Raw genomic sequence first — 14,621 nt, 5'->3', positions numbered from 1 at the left:
AACATTCAAGTGACAGTGTCAGGAGCAAGTGCTGAGCGTGAGTGCCCCGGTGCAGGAAGAGTAATGGAAATGGGGGTTTTGTGCCAAGGTGAAGTTGAAAATAAAGAGTGCGCACACAATCAATGTAGAGCAATTCAGCATCATTTAGTACAATAACAACGGTGGAAATCATGTAGAGACATTTAAACAAAGAGGGAGAGGGTGATAATTTCGGACCCAGGAACACAACCCTATTTTGACCATGTCTATAATTTGTCAAATGCAGTTTGCCCAAAACGGTATTTTCCAGGAGCATAACGCCTACGTTCAGCGAGGTCTGCCTGTAGTAATCTATGAAGTATGGTCAAACCACCTACACGACCCACACGGCATGGGGAAGACATTCATCCAGCAGTAGATTGACAAAGACTCTAAATTAGTATAATCTCCAAGATGAAGTTAACAGTTGGCAGACCGTATTAGGTAGACCGTATTCTAGAAACTATCTAATGCAAATAGTGGTCCAGGTGGTGGATTTTAATTTCTATGAGGCTTCTTATGGTTTCACACAAATACAAAAAATACATTTTACAAGACTTGTGCAAAAATATCTCATTGTCCACGGCAATCGCAACACCTCGTGAGCAGATGACGGAAGCATCTTCCACATGGCTGCAGTCGTGAGTGCCCCAGCCGTTTTGTCTGCACTGCGAGAGTTGAGACTCGGAACCGTTGCACTGCACGTTGTCCATCCAGATCCGGCCACTGCCCACTCCGTAGAAAGCGTTCCCCACAGCAGACACAGCAGAGCCACAGCCCAGCTGACGGCAGACCACCTCGGCATCCCGCAGGTCCCAAACGTCATCGCACACCGTGCCCCAAGACCTTCCGTAGAGCACCTCCACGCGGCCCTGGCACGCGTTTCCTCCACCAGCCAGGCGGACTTCAACGCCTGAAGAAACAAAAACACACACTAACGTTACAGCGATCACCATAAGAGTAGCGGAGTGTATCCCTGTGATGGTGCCTCTTCCTTCATCTTGTGAATCGGGGAACTGAGTCGTTATATGTTCGACAGTTCTGTTCTGTGTGGTGAACACAGACTGCTGGAGAGTTTAATATGTTCCATTTGTGTATCATCATCAAATAATGGCATTTACCAATGATTCCAAAATCAGACGCCGTGATTAAATTATTTTCCGAAACTTCGTCGCAGTGTAGAATTCAAAGATGTACACAATGCGTTCTGCTCGTTTCCAAATGACCAATGCATGATTAGATTTTTAACTGATACTTTATTAACGACTCCGGCAGATTGCACTTTTGCATGAGAGTTCTGCAAACAGATATTTGACCATTTAACTTTCGCTACAACCGGAAAAACACTTACGATGAGCACACGTGCCCAATGGTGACTTGATGCAAGGTTGCACGTTTGATTTTACATCATGCAATTATGATTCTTACACGTGACAAACTTGTCTCTTTTTCTAATATTTTCAGTCACTCATTTAGTTCACACCACGTGAGCGATTTTCATCGTTGCTAGAGGGAAAACACAAGGGTACGAGGGCAAATTGCATGGGGTAGGTAGCTACCTCATGCACATACCGCAGTGGCGATGTTAACTATATTGCCTGGTGTACAGGAGATTCTGGGTTCGATCCTGACCCTGGCACCTATATATTTAGAGTTTTCGTTGCCTCTCTCCCTGTCGTCGCATGGATTTTTCTACAAGTCCTCCAGGTTTTCCCTCCACATTTATAAACATGCGTTCAGAGTATTTGGATGCTATACATTTCCACATGATAGGCCACTTCGTTGAGCTATCATTTGTGGCCAGGTCGCTTCGGAAAAAAAGAAATATATATCTCAGTGGGTCTTACCTAGTAAAATAAAATAAAAAATAGAAGCCCGAGACAGACCTCGGTACAAAGGAGAGCGCAGGTGGCGATACGTGCAAAAGGAGTGAGCATTACCTGGAGCTAGAGGTCATGGCCCACGTGAGACCATGTGGACCACCCCCAGAGAGGCGACTGGGTGCACAGCGGCCGTGTGCACAGCGGCCGTGTGCACAGCGGCCGTGTGCACAGCGGCGCTGTGCACAGCGGCCGTGTGCACAGCGGCCGTGTGCACAGCGGCCGTGTGCACAGCGGCCCTGTGCACAGCGGCCCTGTGCACAGCGGCGCTGTGCACAGCGGCCGTGTGCACAGCGGCCGTGTGCACAGCGGCCGTGTGCACAGCGGCCGTGTGCACAGCGGCCGTGTGCACAGCGGCCGTGTGCACAGCGGCCGTGTGCACAGCGGCCGTGTGCACAGCGGCCGTGTGCACAGCGGCCGTGTGCACAGCGGCCGTGTGCACAGCGGCCGTGTGCACAGCGGCCGTGTGCACAGCGGCCGTGTGCACAGCGGCCGTGTGCACAGCGGCCGTGTGCACAGCGGCCGTGTGCACAGCGGCCGTGTGCACAGCGGCCGTGTGCACAGCGGCCGTGTGCACAGCGGCCGTGTGCACAGCGGCCGTGTGCACAGCGGCCGTGTGCACAGCGGCCGTGTGCACAGCGGCCGTGTGCACAGCGGCCGTGTGCACAGCGGCCGTGTGCACAGCGGCCGTGTGCACAGCGGCCGTGTGCACAGCGGCCGTGTGCACAGCGGCCGTGTGCACAGCGGCCGTGTGCACAGCGGCCGTGTGCACAGCGGCCGTGTGCACAGCGGCCGTGTGCACAGCGGCCGTGTGCACAGCGGCCGTGTGCACAGCGGCCGTGTGCACAGCGGCCGTGTGCACAGCGGCCGTGTGCACAGCGGCCGTGTGCACAGCGGCCGTGTGCACAGCGGCCGTGTGCACAGCGGCCGTGTGCACAGCGGCCGTGTGCACAGCGGCCGTGTGCACAGCGGCCGTGTGCACAGCGGCCGTGTGCACAGCGGCCGTGTGCACAGCGGCCGTGTGCACAGCGGCCGTGTGCACAGCGGCCGTGTGCACAGCGGCCGTGTGCACAGCGGCCGTGTGCACAGCGGCCGTGTGCACAGCGGCCGTGTGCACAGCGGCCGTGTGCACAGCGGCCGTGTGCACAGCGGCCGTGTGCACAGCGGCCGTGTGCACAGCGGCCGTGTGCACAGCGGCCGTGTGCACAGCGGCCGTGTGCACAGCGGCCGTGTGCACAGCGGCCGTGTGCACAGCGGCCGTGTGCACAGCGGCCGTGTGCACAGCGGCCGTGTGCACAGCGGCCGTGTGCACAGCGGCCGTGTGCACAGCGGCCGTGTGCACAGCGGCCGTGTGCACAGCGGCCGTGTGCACAGCGGCCGTGTGCACAGCGGCCGTGTGCACAGCGGCCGTGTGCACAGCGGCCGTGTGCACAGCGGCCGTGTGCACAGCGGCCGTGTGCACAGCGGCCGTGTGCACAGCGGCCGTGTGCACAGCGGCCGTGTGCACAGCGGCCGTGTGCACAGCGGCCGTGTGCACAGCGGCCGTGTGCACAGCGGCCGTGTGCACAGCGGCCGTGTGCACAGCGGCCGTGTGCACAGCGGCCGTGTGCACAGCGGCCGTGTGCACAGCGGCCGTGTGCACAGCGGCCGTGTGCACAGCGGCCGTGTGCACAGCGGCCGTGTGCACAGCGGCCGTGTGCACAGCGGCCGTGTGCACAGCGGCCGTGTGCACAGCGGCCGTGTGCACAGCGGCCGTGTGCACAGCGGCCGTGTGCACAGCGGCCGTGTGCACAGCGGCCGTGTGCACAGCGGCCGTGTGCACAGCGGCCGTGTGCACAGCGGCCGTGTGCACAGCGGCCGTGTGCACAGCGGCCGTGTGCACAGCGGCCGTGTGCACAGCGGCCGTGTGCACAGCGGCCGTGTGCACAGCGGCCGTGTGCACAGCGGCCGTGTGCACAGCGGCCGTGTGCACAGCGGCCGTGTGCACAGCGGCCGTGTGCACAGCGGCCGTGTGCACAGCGGCCGTGTGCACAGCGGCCGTGTGCACAGCGGCCGTGTGCACAGCGGCCGAGCCAACTGAGCTGCCACAGCGGGGTTGTTTTCTCGTGGGTGACGCACGTGTAATGCGACCGGTGTTTTTGAAGACTTTGAGTAAGGTAGCACACACAGCACCGCCTGCGAGGGCATCAAGGATCTGGACTTGGGCTAGACGATTGGTTAAGGGAATGATTGAGACCATTGCAATTTTATGCAGAGTCACATGAGTGTTGGAGGGTTGTGTGTGTGGGATGGTAACGGAAGTGCAGCAGTCCGCGCACTGCGCTACGAACCCAGTGAACGGATTTTAATTTCCCGCTCGCGAATATTTGAACCGCGGTTTCAGGCCACCTCTAGGTCGACTTGGCTAGAAATGGTGCGATGTGTAAAACATCAACACTGGGAAGACAAAAGCGGCCGGGCCTTGTGTTGGCCTCCCACCCCGCTCGTGTGCCATGCCGGTCTTTGTAGGTGCTAAACGCTAACTGCACTTGCCCCAACAGTCTGTTGTATGTATGTTGAATTTCTTTCGCACCATACGTAGCCAACCATAATAATTGGAGGTGCGGGACATCGGAGGTTTAAGGCAATATGGGGGCTCTTTCTCTTAGAGTGTGCACCTTGCACGGGTGACACTAGTTGTGGGGTTTCCCCTTGGTGTCAGGAAACCTTCAACCGACCATTAACATTCCTAGCACTTCCTCCTCTGTGGCCTCTAAGTGTGTTGTTTTTTGTTCCGTGGCCTGTCGCGATGCGCTGTCAGATGCCGTCCCACGCAAAACGGGCACCGTTTCAAGCGTAAGTAACCTTATACCCTATGGCATTAAATAATAAAAGATGACGATGCTCTACGACCTCTGACCTAGGTCAAAACATCGCGACTAAAATGTTTTCACCATGTTAATCGTACTGACGAGCGTGGTGAAGTCTGAACAAGTCCCATGCTCAGTGAGGCATAGAGAGGGCTATAAGTTATCCTTCATTGCAATTGTGGTATACCAGTGGGCAGACAAAGCAGTGTTTACTTTAATAAAAAATCTGATCACTCGGTGGACTGGGAAAGCCAATAAGGCTTCATGTCACTCCATTGATGGCAGTTTTATTAAATTGTTGCGAATTGCAAGCCACCCCATCCCTATAAACGGGATGGTACCAGCTTGCTGGCACACGTGCAGGGACACCTTTTACGAGGCGCCATGATGCAAAGATGCACCATAATTAAAATAATAGCCACAGCAAACGCAACACCTCGTGAGCAGATGACGGAAGCATCTTCGACGTGGCTGCAGTCGTGAGTGCCCCAGCCGTTGTGTCTGCACTGCGAGAGTTGAGACTCGGAGCCGGAGCACTGCACGTTGTCCATCCAGATCTGGCCGCTGCCCGCTCCGTAGAAAGCGTTTCCCAGAGCGGACACAGCAGAGCCGCAGCCCAGCTGATGGCAGACCACCTCGGCATCCTGCAGGTCCCAAACGTCGTCGCACACCGTGCCCCAAGACCTTCCGTAGAGCACCTCCACGCGGCCCTGGCACGCGTTGCCTCCACCAGCCAGGCGGACTTCAACAACTGGAACAACAGATACCATGACTTTCAATTTGCATTGCTTAAAAGATATACATTTACAAAGCATATATATTGATGTGGGTCGCATAGCTCATTGATGAGCATCATGCAGCCTTGTTATAGGGCAGAGTTGTCTTTGGGTGTTAACATTGAAGGTGTGATTCGCAATGTCAGCGAGTCACGCTGCTCTGTGGGCTTCCCAATGGATTCGTTGTCTCATAACACGATGCCAATATCACGCCTTTGATGCAACTGCAAAAAGCAGCAACAACAAAATCTCAGAACGCGACTCTTGTTGAGTGTAATCTCGACCATACTCTGCACTGCCAAAACTTATGATCATGTGTCCAGCCATGTAAACGGTACCTGGACCATAATCTATAGTGGCACTGGAATGAAACCTGATAGATAATGTCATGACAGAGACTGGGTGATCTACAACAGCGAAGTATTGTTCTGAAAGAGTCCGTACTTATAAATGAACTGCAGTGAGTCAAACGTGAGCTTCCTTACCAGATGGGATTGCAGTAGGGGCTGTTCCAGTCACCAATGGCCGACATGTTAAGAAAGACAAATCACACACGGTTAAGATTGCCGAGTTTATCTTGTGAATTGATGTACAGTCTAACTGATATTCACTAACTAGATAGCATATATGATACGTTACAGATTCATTATATCTGAACCTGCGCCACCGCTCGGCAGAGAGAGGCGAGAATTTATATCCACGTTTATATCCACGTCTCCAGAGTCATAACTGAACATCTTTGGTTGCCCTCAGCTACAGCAAATCCATGCTTATCTCTCAACATTCGTAGAGCTGCCTCGGCCTCGAACACAGGTGGCCGGGATCAGAGTGGCAGTGAAACCACAAAGTGCCAATCTCTCCACTTCCCGATATTATACCGCTGCTCGCCATTATGCCACCACTCCCAAATCCAATGATCTACCGTATAGATGTTTCAGACTTGGGGCAAGTACTGTTAGCGACGACCTATCAAGGCTGGCACGGCACACGAGGGGGTAGGTGGTTAACCCCACGCCAATTTCCCTCCACAACGCATCAGGTATTCACTTAAGGCCGACTCAACCTAGGCGAGGCCCAGGACTGTCTCAAATATCGCCACTCTCACTCTCACGCTGAAGTTAATCAATCACGCGCACTAATATATACACACGCACGCGCGCACAGGCAACCTTGTGAGCAAACGACGGAAGCATCTTCCACATGGCTGCAGTCGTGCGTGCCCCAGCCGTTTTGTCTGCACTGCGAGAGTTGAGATTCAGAACCGTTGCACTGCACGTTGTCCATCCAGATCTGGCCGCTGCCCGCTCCGTACTGAGCATTTCCCGGTGCGGACACAGCAAAGCCGCAGCCCAGCTGATGGCAGACCACCTCGGCATCCTGCAGCTCCCAAAAGTCGTCGCACACCGTGCCCCACGCGCCGCGGTATTGCACCTCCACCCGGCCGTGGCACGTGCCGCCACCTACCAGGCGCACCTGGACATCTACCCGCACCCCCACCAATCAAAAGTTTGATCAACAACATTGTAATAATTGATTCTTTAAGTTCATTGTTTATCTATTATCATTGTTCATATACATGTGTATTTTTCCTTGTCAGATGACATTTAAAAAAGGGGGATTTTTTTTTACTAAAGATTATCGATATTCTTTGGGTCTTTCGGTAAATACTCTTTGTTTTTTTCGGTAAAGTCACGTAGGTAAAAAATATAATATGAATTAAAATGAAAACAAATACATTAAATCACGACGTTTCAGAAGCAACACAAGCAACCGTCATCAGGTGTTGACTGCTCCAGCAATATTACTGAGGCGTATGAAGAGAGTTATTACGAGACAACGTGTTTATATGGGGTGTTGGGGGGGGAGGAGTCAAGGGGTCGGGGGGGGCATGTGGCAGGCCGTGTGGACGGTTGGGCACGGGATTAGCATGAGTTAAGCCGATAGATAACCATCTGTATTCTTTCGTGATGTCAGGGGAGGGGAGTTTGTGCATAAGTGCAGTGCCTGCACGACGAGTGATGGTGGTGTATCAGGCTGGGAGTAAAAAACTGGAAGAAATGGATATGGCTGTAAAATTATAAGGCAGCTGAAGTTTGACTTGGTTGATGACATCTTTCCAATGATTGCTTAATTTAAAACCATCCTCTCGGTTGAAGTTGTGTCTATGTTTGTATATCTGGATGGCTTCATGGACAGATCTTTGGTCGTATCCGGGAGGTTCACAGAGTACTTTGGTATCGGAGAAAACAATATTATGAGAACCCGCTGTGTTGAAACAATGATCAGCTTCGGCCAAAAAATTCGTTCTGCCGTGTTTCAAATCTGACTTGTGCTCGCGAATTCGGTCAGAAATATGTCGTTTCGTCTCCCCGATATAGCAATCGCCACAGGAACAACTCAGTTTGTAAACACCGGGGTAATGTAAGTCAGGAATGACATCCTTTACAGATGGGATCAGATCACGGATTTTGTGTACTGTATTGAATCGGACCTGGATCTTGTGTTTGTTTAGAATTTTGGAAATCTTTTTGGTAATGCCTGCTATGTATGGCAACGTGATGATTTTGATCGGAGTTTCAGGAGGTTGTTTCTGCATGGTGGGAGAAACAGCTTGGCGGATAGCACGGTCTGAGTATCCGTTCATCTTGAGGGCCAGATGTACATGTTTTAATTCACTGGCCAGGTGGTGTTGGTCAGAGATGCAGTGGGCCCTATGGTTTAGTGTTTTGATGAGGGAATTCTTTTGAGCCGGGTGGTGGTGGGAATCAGGCTTCAAGTAGGAATCTGTGTGGGTGGCTTTCCTGTAGACAGAATGTCCCAAAGAGCCATTGGGCCTCCTCTCAAACAGAACATCCAAGAATGGTAGCTTGCCATCCTTCTCCACTTCCATGGTAAATTTGATGGATGAGTGTCTGGAATATTTTGGTTAAGACACGTAGAACAATTTTTTTTTACAAAAAACTACGACGTTTCGATCGCAACACAAGCAATTGTCATCAGGGGAAAAAAGAGCGGGAAGCTACTGAGGCAGGCTATTTTAAAGGTTTGAAATGGGTGTAGCCCAACGGTCATAAACGAGGTGGGCGGGGCTAGTGATGTTAAAGTGAGAAATTTGCATGTAAATATAAGATCAGAGAGTTACCTCCACGATGAGGGCGCGGAGGTGGCCATTGTATTGTGAAGGATGCGATCTTTGACATGTAATACCCCGGTGTATACAAACTAAGCTGTGTCTGCGGCAGTAGTTACATTGGGGAAACTAAGCGACATGTCTCGGACCGTGTTCATGATCATAAGGAAGATCTGAAACACGGTAGGACTAATAACTCTGCCGTATCTTATCATTGTTTTAATGCGGTGGGCTCACCCGAAATTGATTTCTACAAGACGACGGTACTCTGTAAACCCACTGGCTATCAACAAAGATTCGTTCATGAAGCCATCCAGATATATAGACACAGACACAATTGCAACCAAAAATATGGGTAGAAACTGAGCAATCATTGGAAGGACGTTATTAACTAGTTTAAGCCATAACTGGCTGCGATGTTTACATCCTACCTTCTGATGTTTGTAGTGATTTTTAACTCTCTGGTTTTACATGAACAGGTTAAATGTCTCACACTATTCTTTGGGTCTTTCGGTAAAGCCACGTAGATAGAAAAATAATAAAAACATCACGACGTTTTGATCGCAACACAAGCACTCGTCTTCAGGTGAGAGAGAGAGAGAGAAAGCTGATGAGACAACAAGGTCTTATCTAGGCCTGAGGTGGGTGCATCAAGGTAGGTGGGTGAAGCTAGAGATGGTTCAACCACAGAGGCTGGGGCAGTGGCCTTTGTATGGTGAGAGATTAGCCTGTAGGGCACCACCAAAGCTGTTGAGGTGGCCTCACACAAACACAGCCATCGTCGCTCGTGTCCTCGACGTGGCGGTGGCTCTGAGATCTTACATTGACCTGCTAATCTCTCACAATACAGTGGCCACCTCCTGCCCTCATCGTGGAGGTAGCTCTCCGATCTCACATTGACATGAAAATCTCTCACTTTAACATCACTAGCCCCGCCTGCCTCAGCAGCTGTCCCGCTATTTTTTCTCCTGACGACGATTGCTTGTGTTGTGATCGAAACGTCGTAATATGAACTCCTGCAGTCACGAAAATTTTATGTCAAGATTTAAAGATGAACGAGTTAATGTTGTTTCATGCTAAAGAAGCCAGCTGTCATCTTAAAAAAAGTCTTTCATTGATTTCGAAAGATAATGTATGCATCATGCATGAATGTTTATGGAAGTCAGTTTGAACATTTGTTAAAATAAATTAAATAACCCTCTGTGATTTCTTCAAATAAATATAATTACCATGTGTCCTGACTTTTGGGCCACCTGTAAAGCAGTGAAGCGTCGCTCTACTGTACAAGAAGCGTGTTTATTATTTTTTTCTATGCTCTCAATAGTGATGTTTGTTCCTGACCGCTTTACACTAGAAGCTGTTGGGCCTATGGCCAGCAACAACAGTGATGTTGTTTATTTAATATCTTACCTGGTGGGGACGTCACAGTAGCTGCTCCAAACCAAGTGGTGATGGCATTTGAAAGACACACAAAGCACGTGTTGGTCAGTGTGCACATCTGGTCAATGCATTATTAGACCTCGCTTAGCGCTCAAGATGCGTTCCTGTAGATGTAGGCGCTAATTGAATCAGCGTTCTACGGGGTTGCGCTAAGAAAGGTCTGTCTGTATTATAATTGCGTAATTAGTATGCATATAAAGTCAACATCTGGTTGTAAAATATCTATGTTTTGAAAACGAACGCCATATAAAATGTAAAAAAAACCCTCACGTTTCACTACTTAAACAAATATACAATATCATAATTAGCGTCGTTGGTGAGAATATACATGTGCTGTCAGCGAACACCGATGAAGGCCGGAGCGGCACATGAGGGGGTGGGTGGTCAGTACCGCGGCTGGCCGCCTTTGTCTCGCTCGTGGCGATGTTTACACACTGCACCTGGCTGAGTCGACCTAGGGGAGGCTCAGGACCGGTCCAAATGTTCCTCACTTTTGTTGGTCGTGAGCGTGAATCAAACTCGAATCGCCGGATACGTGGCGCAGCGCGCTAACTACTACACTTTCCGCTCCCTACACATGAAGCCAACACACAGCACACTCAGCACACTCAGCACACACAGCACACTCAGCACACTCAGCACACTCAGCACACTCAGCACACTCAGCACACTCAGCACACTCAGCACACTCAGCACACTCAGCACACTCAGCACACTCAGCAAAACAACAACAACGAGAACCTTGAGAGCAGACGACGGACGCGTCCTCTCCGTGGCTACAGTCATGAATCCCCCAGCCGTTTTGCCCGCACGCGGAGAGTTGAGATTCGGTGCCGAGACACTGAACGTTGTCCATCCATATCGGGCCACTGCCCTGTCCGTAGCGCGCTACGCCGGGGCCGAGGAAGCGGAGCCGCAACGCAGCTGGCGGCACACGACCGCGGCCTCCTGGAGATCCCAAAAGTCATCGCACACTGTGCCCCACGTGCCGTTGTAGAGCACCTCCACACGGCCATAGCACGCGCCACCATCCACAAGCTGAACTTGACCATCTGGTTTGAATCATTCAATCGTACGGATAATGGAGGCTGTTAAGGTGCAGTTAAACGTGTGCGCGCGTGCATATGAGATAAGTTGACCCCCTCCACCCATCCATCCTTGCAATTGTGGGACCAGCGATTTTTCCCAAAACACAGCACAACGCTGTCCGGTCGGTTATCTCGTCGCCCCTTTGGATGCAGTTTCCACGTATAGCGCTTTTTGGCCAAACTCACCCGCAAATCGCCAGATCTCATCATATCTCATCAGCTATGGAGCCTGAATAGCGGCTGGATGCGCGATCACCGTGCATAATAGGTATTAAAGACTGTGGGGGCTACGCAATGTGTAGCAGAATTCAGTACGTAAACATCACTTGTTGTATGGTAACGTATGCGCTTCCACGTGTACGCCCCACCCTGTTTATAAAAACCCGCACTGACAAGGGTGGTGAAGTATGGCCAAATACCCCCCATGACCCACACGGCGCGGAGAGACTTTTATCAGGTACTCATTTGAGGCTGAGTCGACAGAGGGGAGGTCCAGCACCGGTCCAGATATTTGTCACCGATGTTGGCCTTGAGCGGGAATCGAGCTCGTGTCGTCGAGTTTAAAGCGCAGTGAGTTAACCACTGCACTACCGATCTCCACAAACTGAATAAATATCCACACACATTTACATATTTAAAAAAATACGAAGACACAAACACGTACACATCTACACACCTACGGGATAAATAGGCGTGCTTAACGCATGTCCCAGGTACATTTAGGGCGCGCGCATACGCCGTGCCTGCGTGCGACATTACCTGTTGCTAACGCACGTGATACCAGGAGACAGGTGATGAGCAGCAAGAGAGCGCGGCGCCAGCTGGCGACCATCACCACGACCACCATCATCAATCACTCTGGAACTGATTCGCAGACGGCCCTAGCTGGTTGAACGCGGCGCGTCCTAACGCACACACCTGCCTGGTCGTTGCAGTGGCTCACGAAACGACACCCAAGAGGGATGCTGATGCGCCCCCAACCTAACTAGCGAAGGCTCCCTCGCGCTCTCTCTCCCAGTATCGATAAGAAATGCTCAAGGTTGTGATCAAACGCCATGTTGCTCAACGTGTTAGGCGTGCCGGTCGCACTATTTTTACGCGTGCATTCCACGACGACGCAATATGAATCACACAACGCCAAAGCGACGGGGGCTGATGCCTCGGGGAATGCCGTCATCTCGGGTGTTCAACTTTGACTAATACATCTGGGTAGGTGGCGTAAATAGACTTGGCCACCAACTGTATATGTGTGTGTCTATTCCGCGCCTTTGCAAGTGGATGTGCGCCCTTGCGGAGCCAGTGGGAGAGGGGGGGTGGAGTTCACGTGCCCCCCCGATGATCCGATCGAAATCCCTAATTTCGATCGGATCATTGGGGTTTATTAGTAATAAATCGGCATTTTGCGACCCCCACTGCCACTGTGTAGCATATGATTAGGTGCCAGGGAATCTATGAGATGATAGGACAATAGTCTGAGTCCATAATTGGCAATAAGTAACGGCAAAGCAGTTATAAGTGACTTGCATAATTGTGCGCAGTTGCGTATAGAGTACACGACTTCCTGAAGGCAAACATTTTCAGCGAGCGCGATGCCGATCACACAAGGTTCGAATTCGACCCTCGATCGATGGCTGCGCCATCGCCGCACACGCCACGAATAAAAAGCAAGGGACAAGTCCTTAATTACTAACAACTCATTACATACTAACAACTCCTCTGTCATTTTTCATTGCTGGAGGGGTTGCCCCCCCTACCTGAAAATCCTGGCTCCGCCATTGGATGTGCGGGGTGCATAGGCAAGTGGTAGTGGAACACAACATCAGACCCGCTCATTATATTCAGTATTTTGCAAACTATATCACGATGCAGTATTCAACAACGACTCAATGCGTGCTACTAGTTTCAAACTATGAGAACCTTTAACTGCATTGTGTGAACAAATCCCCGCAGTTATCTCCCTCACCTGCGACACTGGAGGTCATGGGTTCGATCCCAGACACTGACGATCACTGCAGTATATTTGGAGTTCACGTGTTCTCTCTCCCCGTAGTGGCCCACAATTATAAACATGTGTTGAGATTATTTGCCTTCTACTATACATTTCCACGCCGGATGATGATATAAGCCACTTAGATAAGCTATCATCACGTGTGATCAGGTCACTTCTGAAAAATAGTGAATAGCTCAATGGGCATTGCCGAGTACACAAACTCGTCAACAAAATAATACCGCGGCAGTGGTGACGCGAGGCATCAGCACACAAAGCCAACTTTGAAGGGGCCCCGAGAAGCTCCAGGGGATTCACGATAAAAGAGGGGTGCTTACACAACGTATCAGCTCAAATTCAGATCCTAATAAATAAACAAATAGCCAGTGAATATGAGAAATAATTAATCTAAGCTCATATTCGTACTACCTGGAGTGCTATTCTCTCAGCTCATCTCCCTGTCTGTTGGTCATATTTCCCTAATCTTGCTACATCTTTATCTCTCGTGTGTATATACTTTATATATGCCCTCCTCTAAATTTAGACTTAAAACGTTCGTGACTGCAGGAGTTCATATTCTTGGTTCTTTTGTTAAAGCCACGAAGATAGAAAAAATAATAAATTATAAAATAAATAACAACTTTAACATTTTTTAAGCAAAAAAAACCCACAATCAAAATAAAAAAAATTACCCGTAAAAACAAAGTTTTTCACTATAAATCCTTTATATGCGTGGCTGCTAGAGTCCTTTCGTCCTCTGGCTTGAGATGGCTGCCACCTATAGGTCAGATGATTGCCTGCCACCATTAAGCAATTGGTAATTAAATATTTAAAAAAAATCCTAAAAAGTGTAAAAATTTGGAAAAAAAATTTCACGAAAATTAATTGTCACGCACAACGAGTCTGTGTGCAAAATGTCAGCTCGATTGGATCACGGGAAGTGGCTTTAAAAACGACCGAAAGATTTGCACGGTCATAAGCGCGCAAGCAAGCAAGCAAGTGAACTTAACATAAAGGATTTTAAAAGAGTAAAATTTCATAAAAATTCTATTTTTTTAAATTAAAATTAATTGAAAATAATAAAAGCAAAAAAACCCAAGACGTTTCGATCGCAACACAAGCGGTCTTCATTAGGCGGAGAGAAAAGAGGGAGCAAGCCTCCAAATGCAACTGATTATAAGCTGCGCGAGCAAAACGATCTGCGCATCAAGCCACACGCTAATGCAGGAGCAAAACAAAGGGGGAGTTGGGAGGAGGAGGTGAGCTTGTGCAGCGCAGACAGCATGGGCGGGGCAGCCGGTCAACCAGCGCTAATGTCGGAGCAGACAATGGGGGGGAGGTAGGGGGCAGACACAGGGGGAGAGAGAGGACGGCTGCTTGCGTTGTGGCCGAAACGTCGTGATAATTATTTTATTATGTTTTATTTGTATTATTTTATTACTTCCCTTCTACG

General features: G+C 50.4%; 1 protein-coding gene across 1 annotated transcript in view; it reads right to left on the bottom strand.

The window, feature by feature from the left end:
- LOC144942432 (scavenger receptor cysteine-rich domain-containing protein DMBT1-like) overlaps positions 1-14,621 on the bottom strand; it is a gene marked incomplete at its 3' end in the record, with an annotated part of 174,666 nt that overhangs the window by 135,548 nt on the left and 24,497 nt on the right. The window contains exons 6-9 of the mRNA XM_078869304.1: positions 6,678-7,004; positions 5,184-5,489; positions 617-931; positions 483-485 (exon numbers count right to left, since the gene is read on the bottom strand). Of these exons, the coding sequence (XP_078725430.1) occupies positions 483-485; positions 617-931; positions 5,184-5,489; positions 6,678-7,004 (951 nt within the window). The remainder of the gene's footprint in view (positions 1-482; positions 486-616; positions 932-5,183; positions 5,490-6,677; positions 7,005-14,621) is intronic.

The sequence above is a fragment of the Lampetra fluviatilis genome, chromosome 27, assembly GCF_964198595.1.
Source record: "Lampetra fluviatilis chromosome 27, kcLamFluv1.1, whole genome shotgun sequence".
NCBI classification, from domain to species: Eukaryota; Metazoa; Chordata; class Hyperoartia; order Petromyzontiformes; family Petromyzontidae; genus Lampetra; species Lampetra fluviatilis.
The sequence above is the reverse complement of the archived record's forward strand: the minus strand, read 5'-3'. Positions and strand labels throughout refer to the sequence as shown.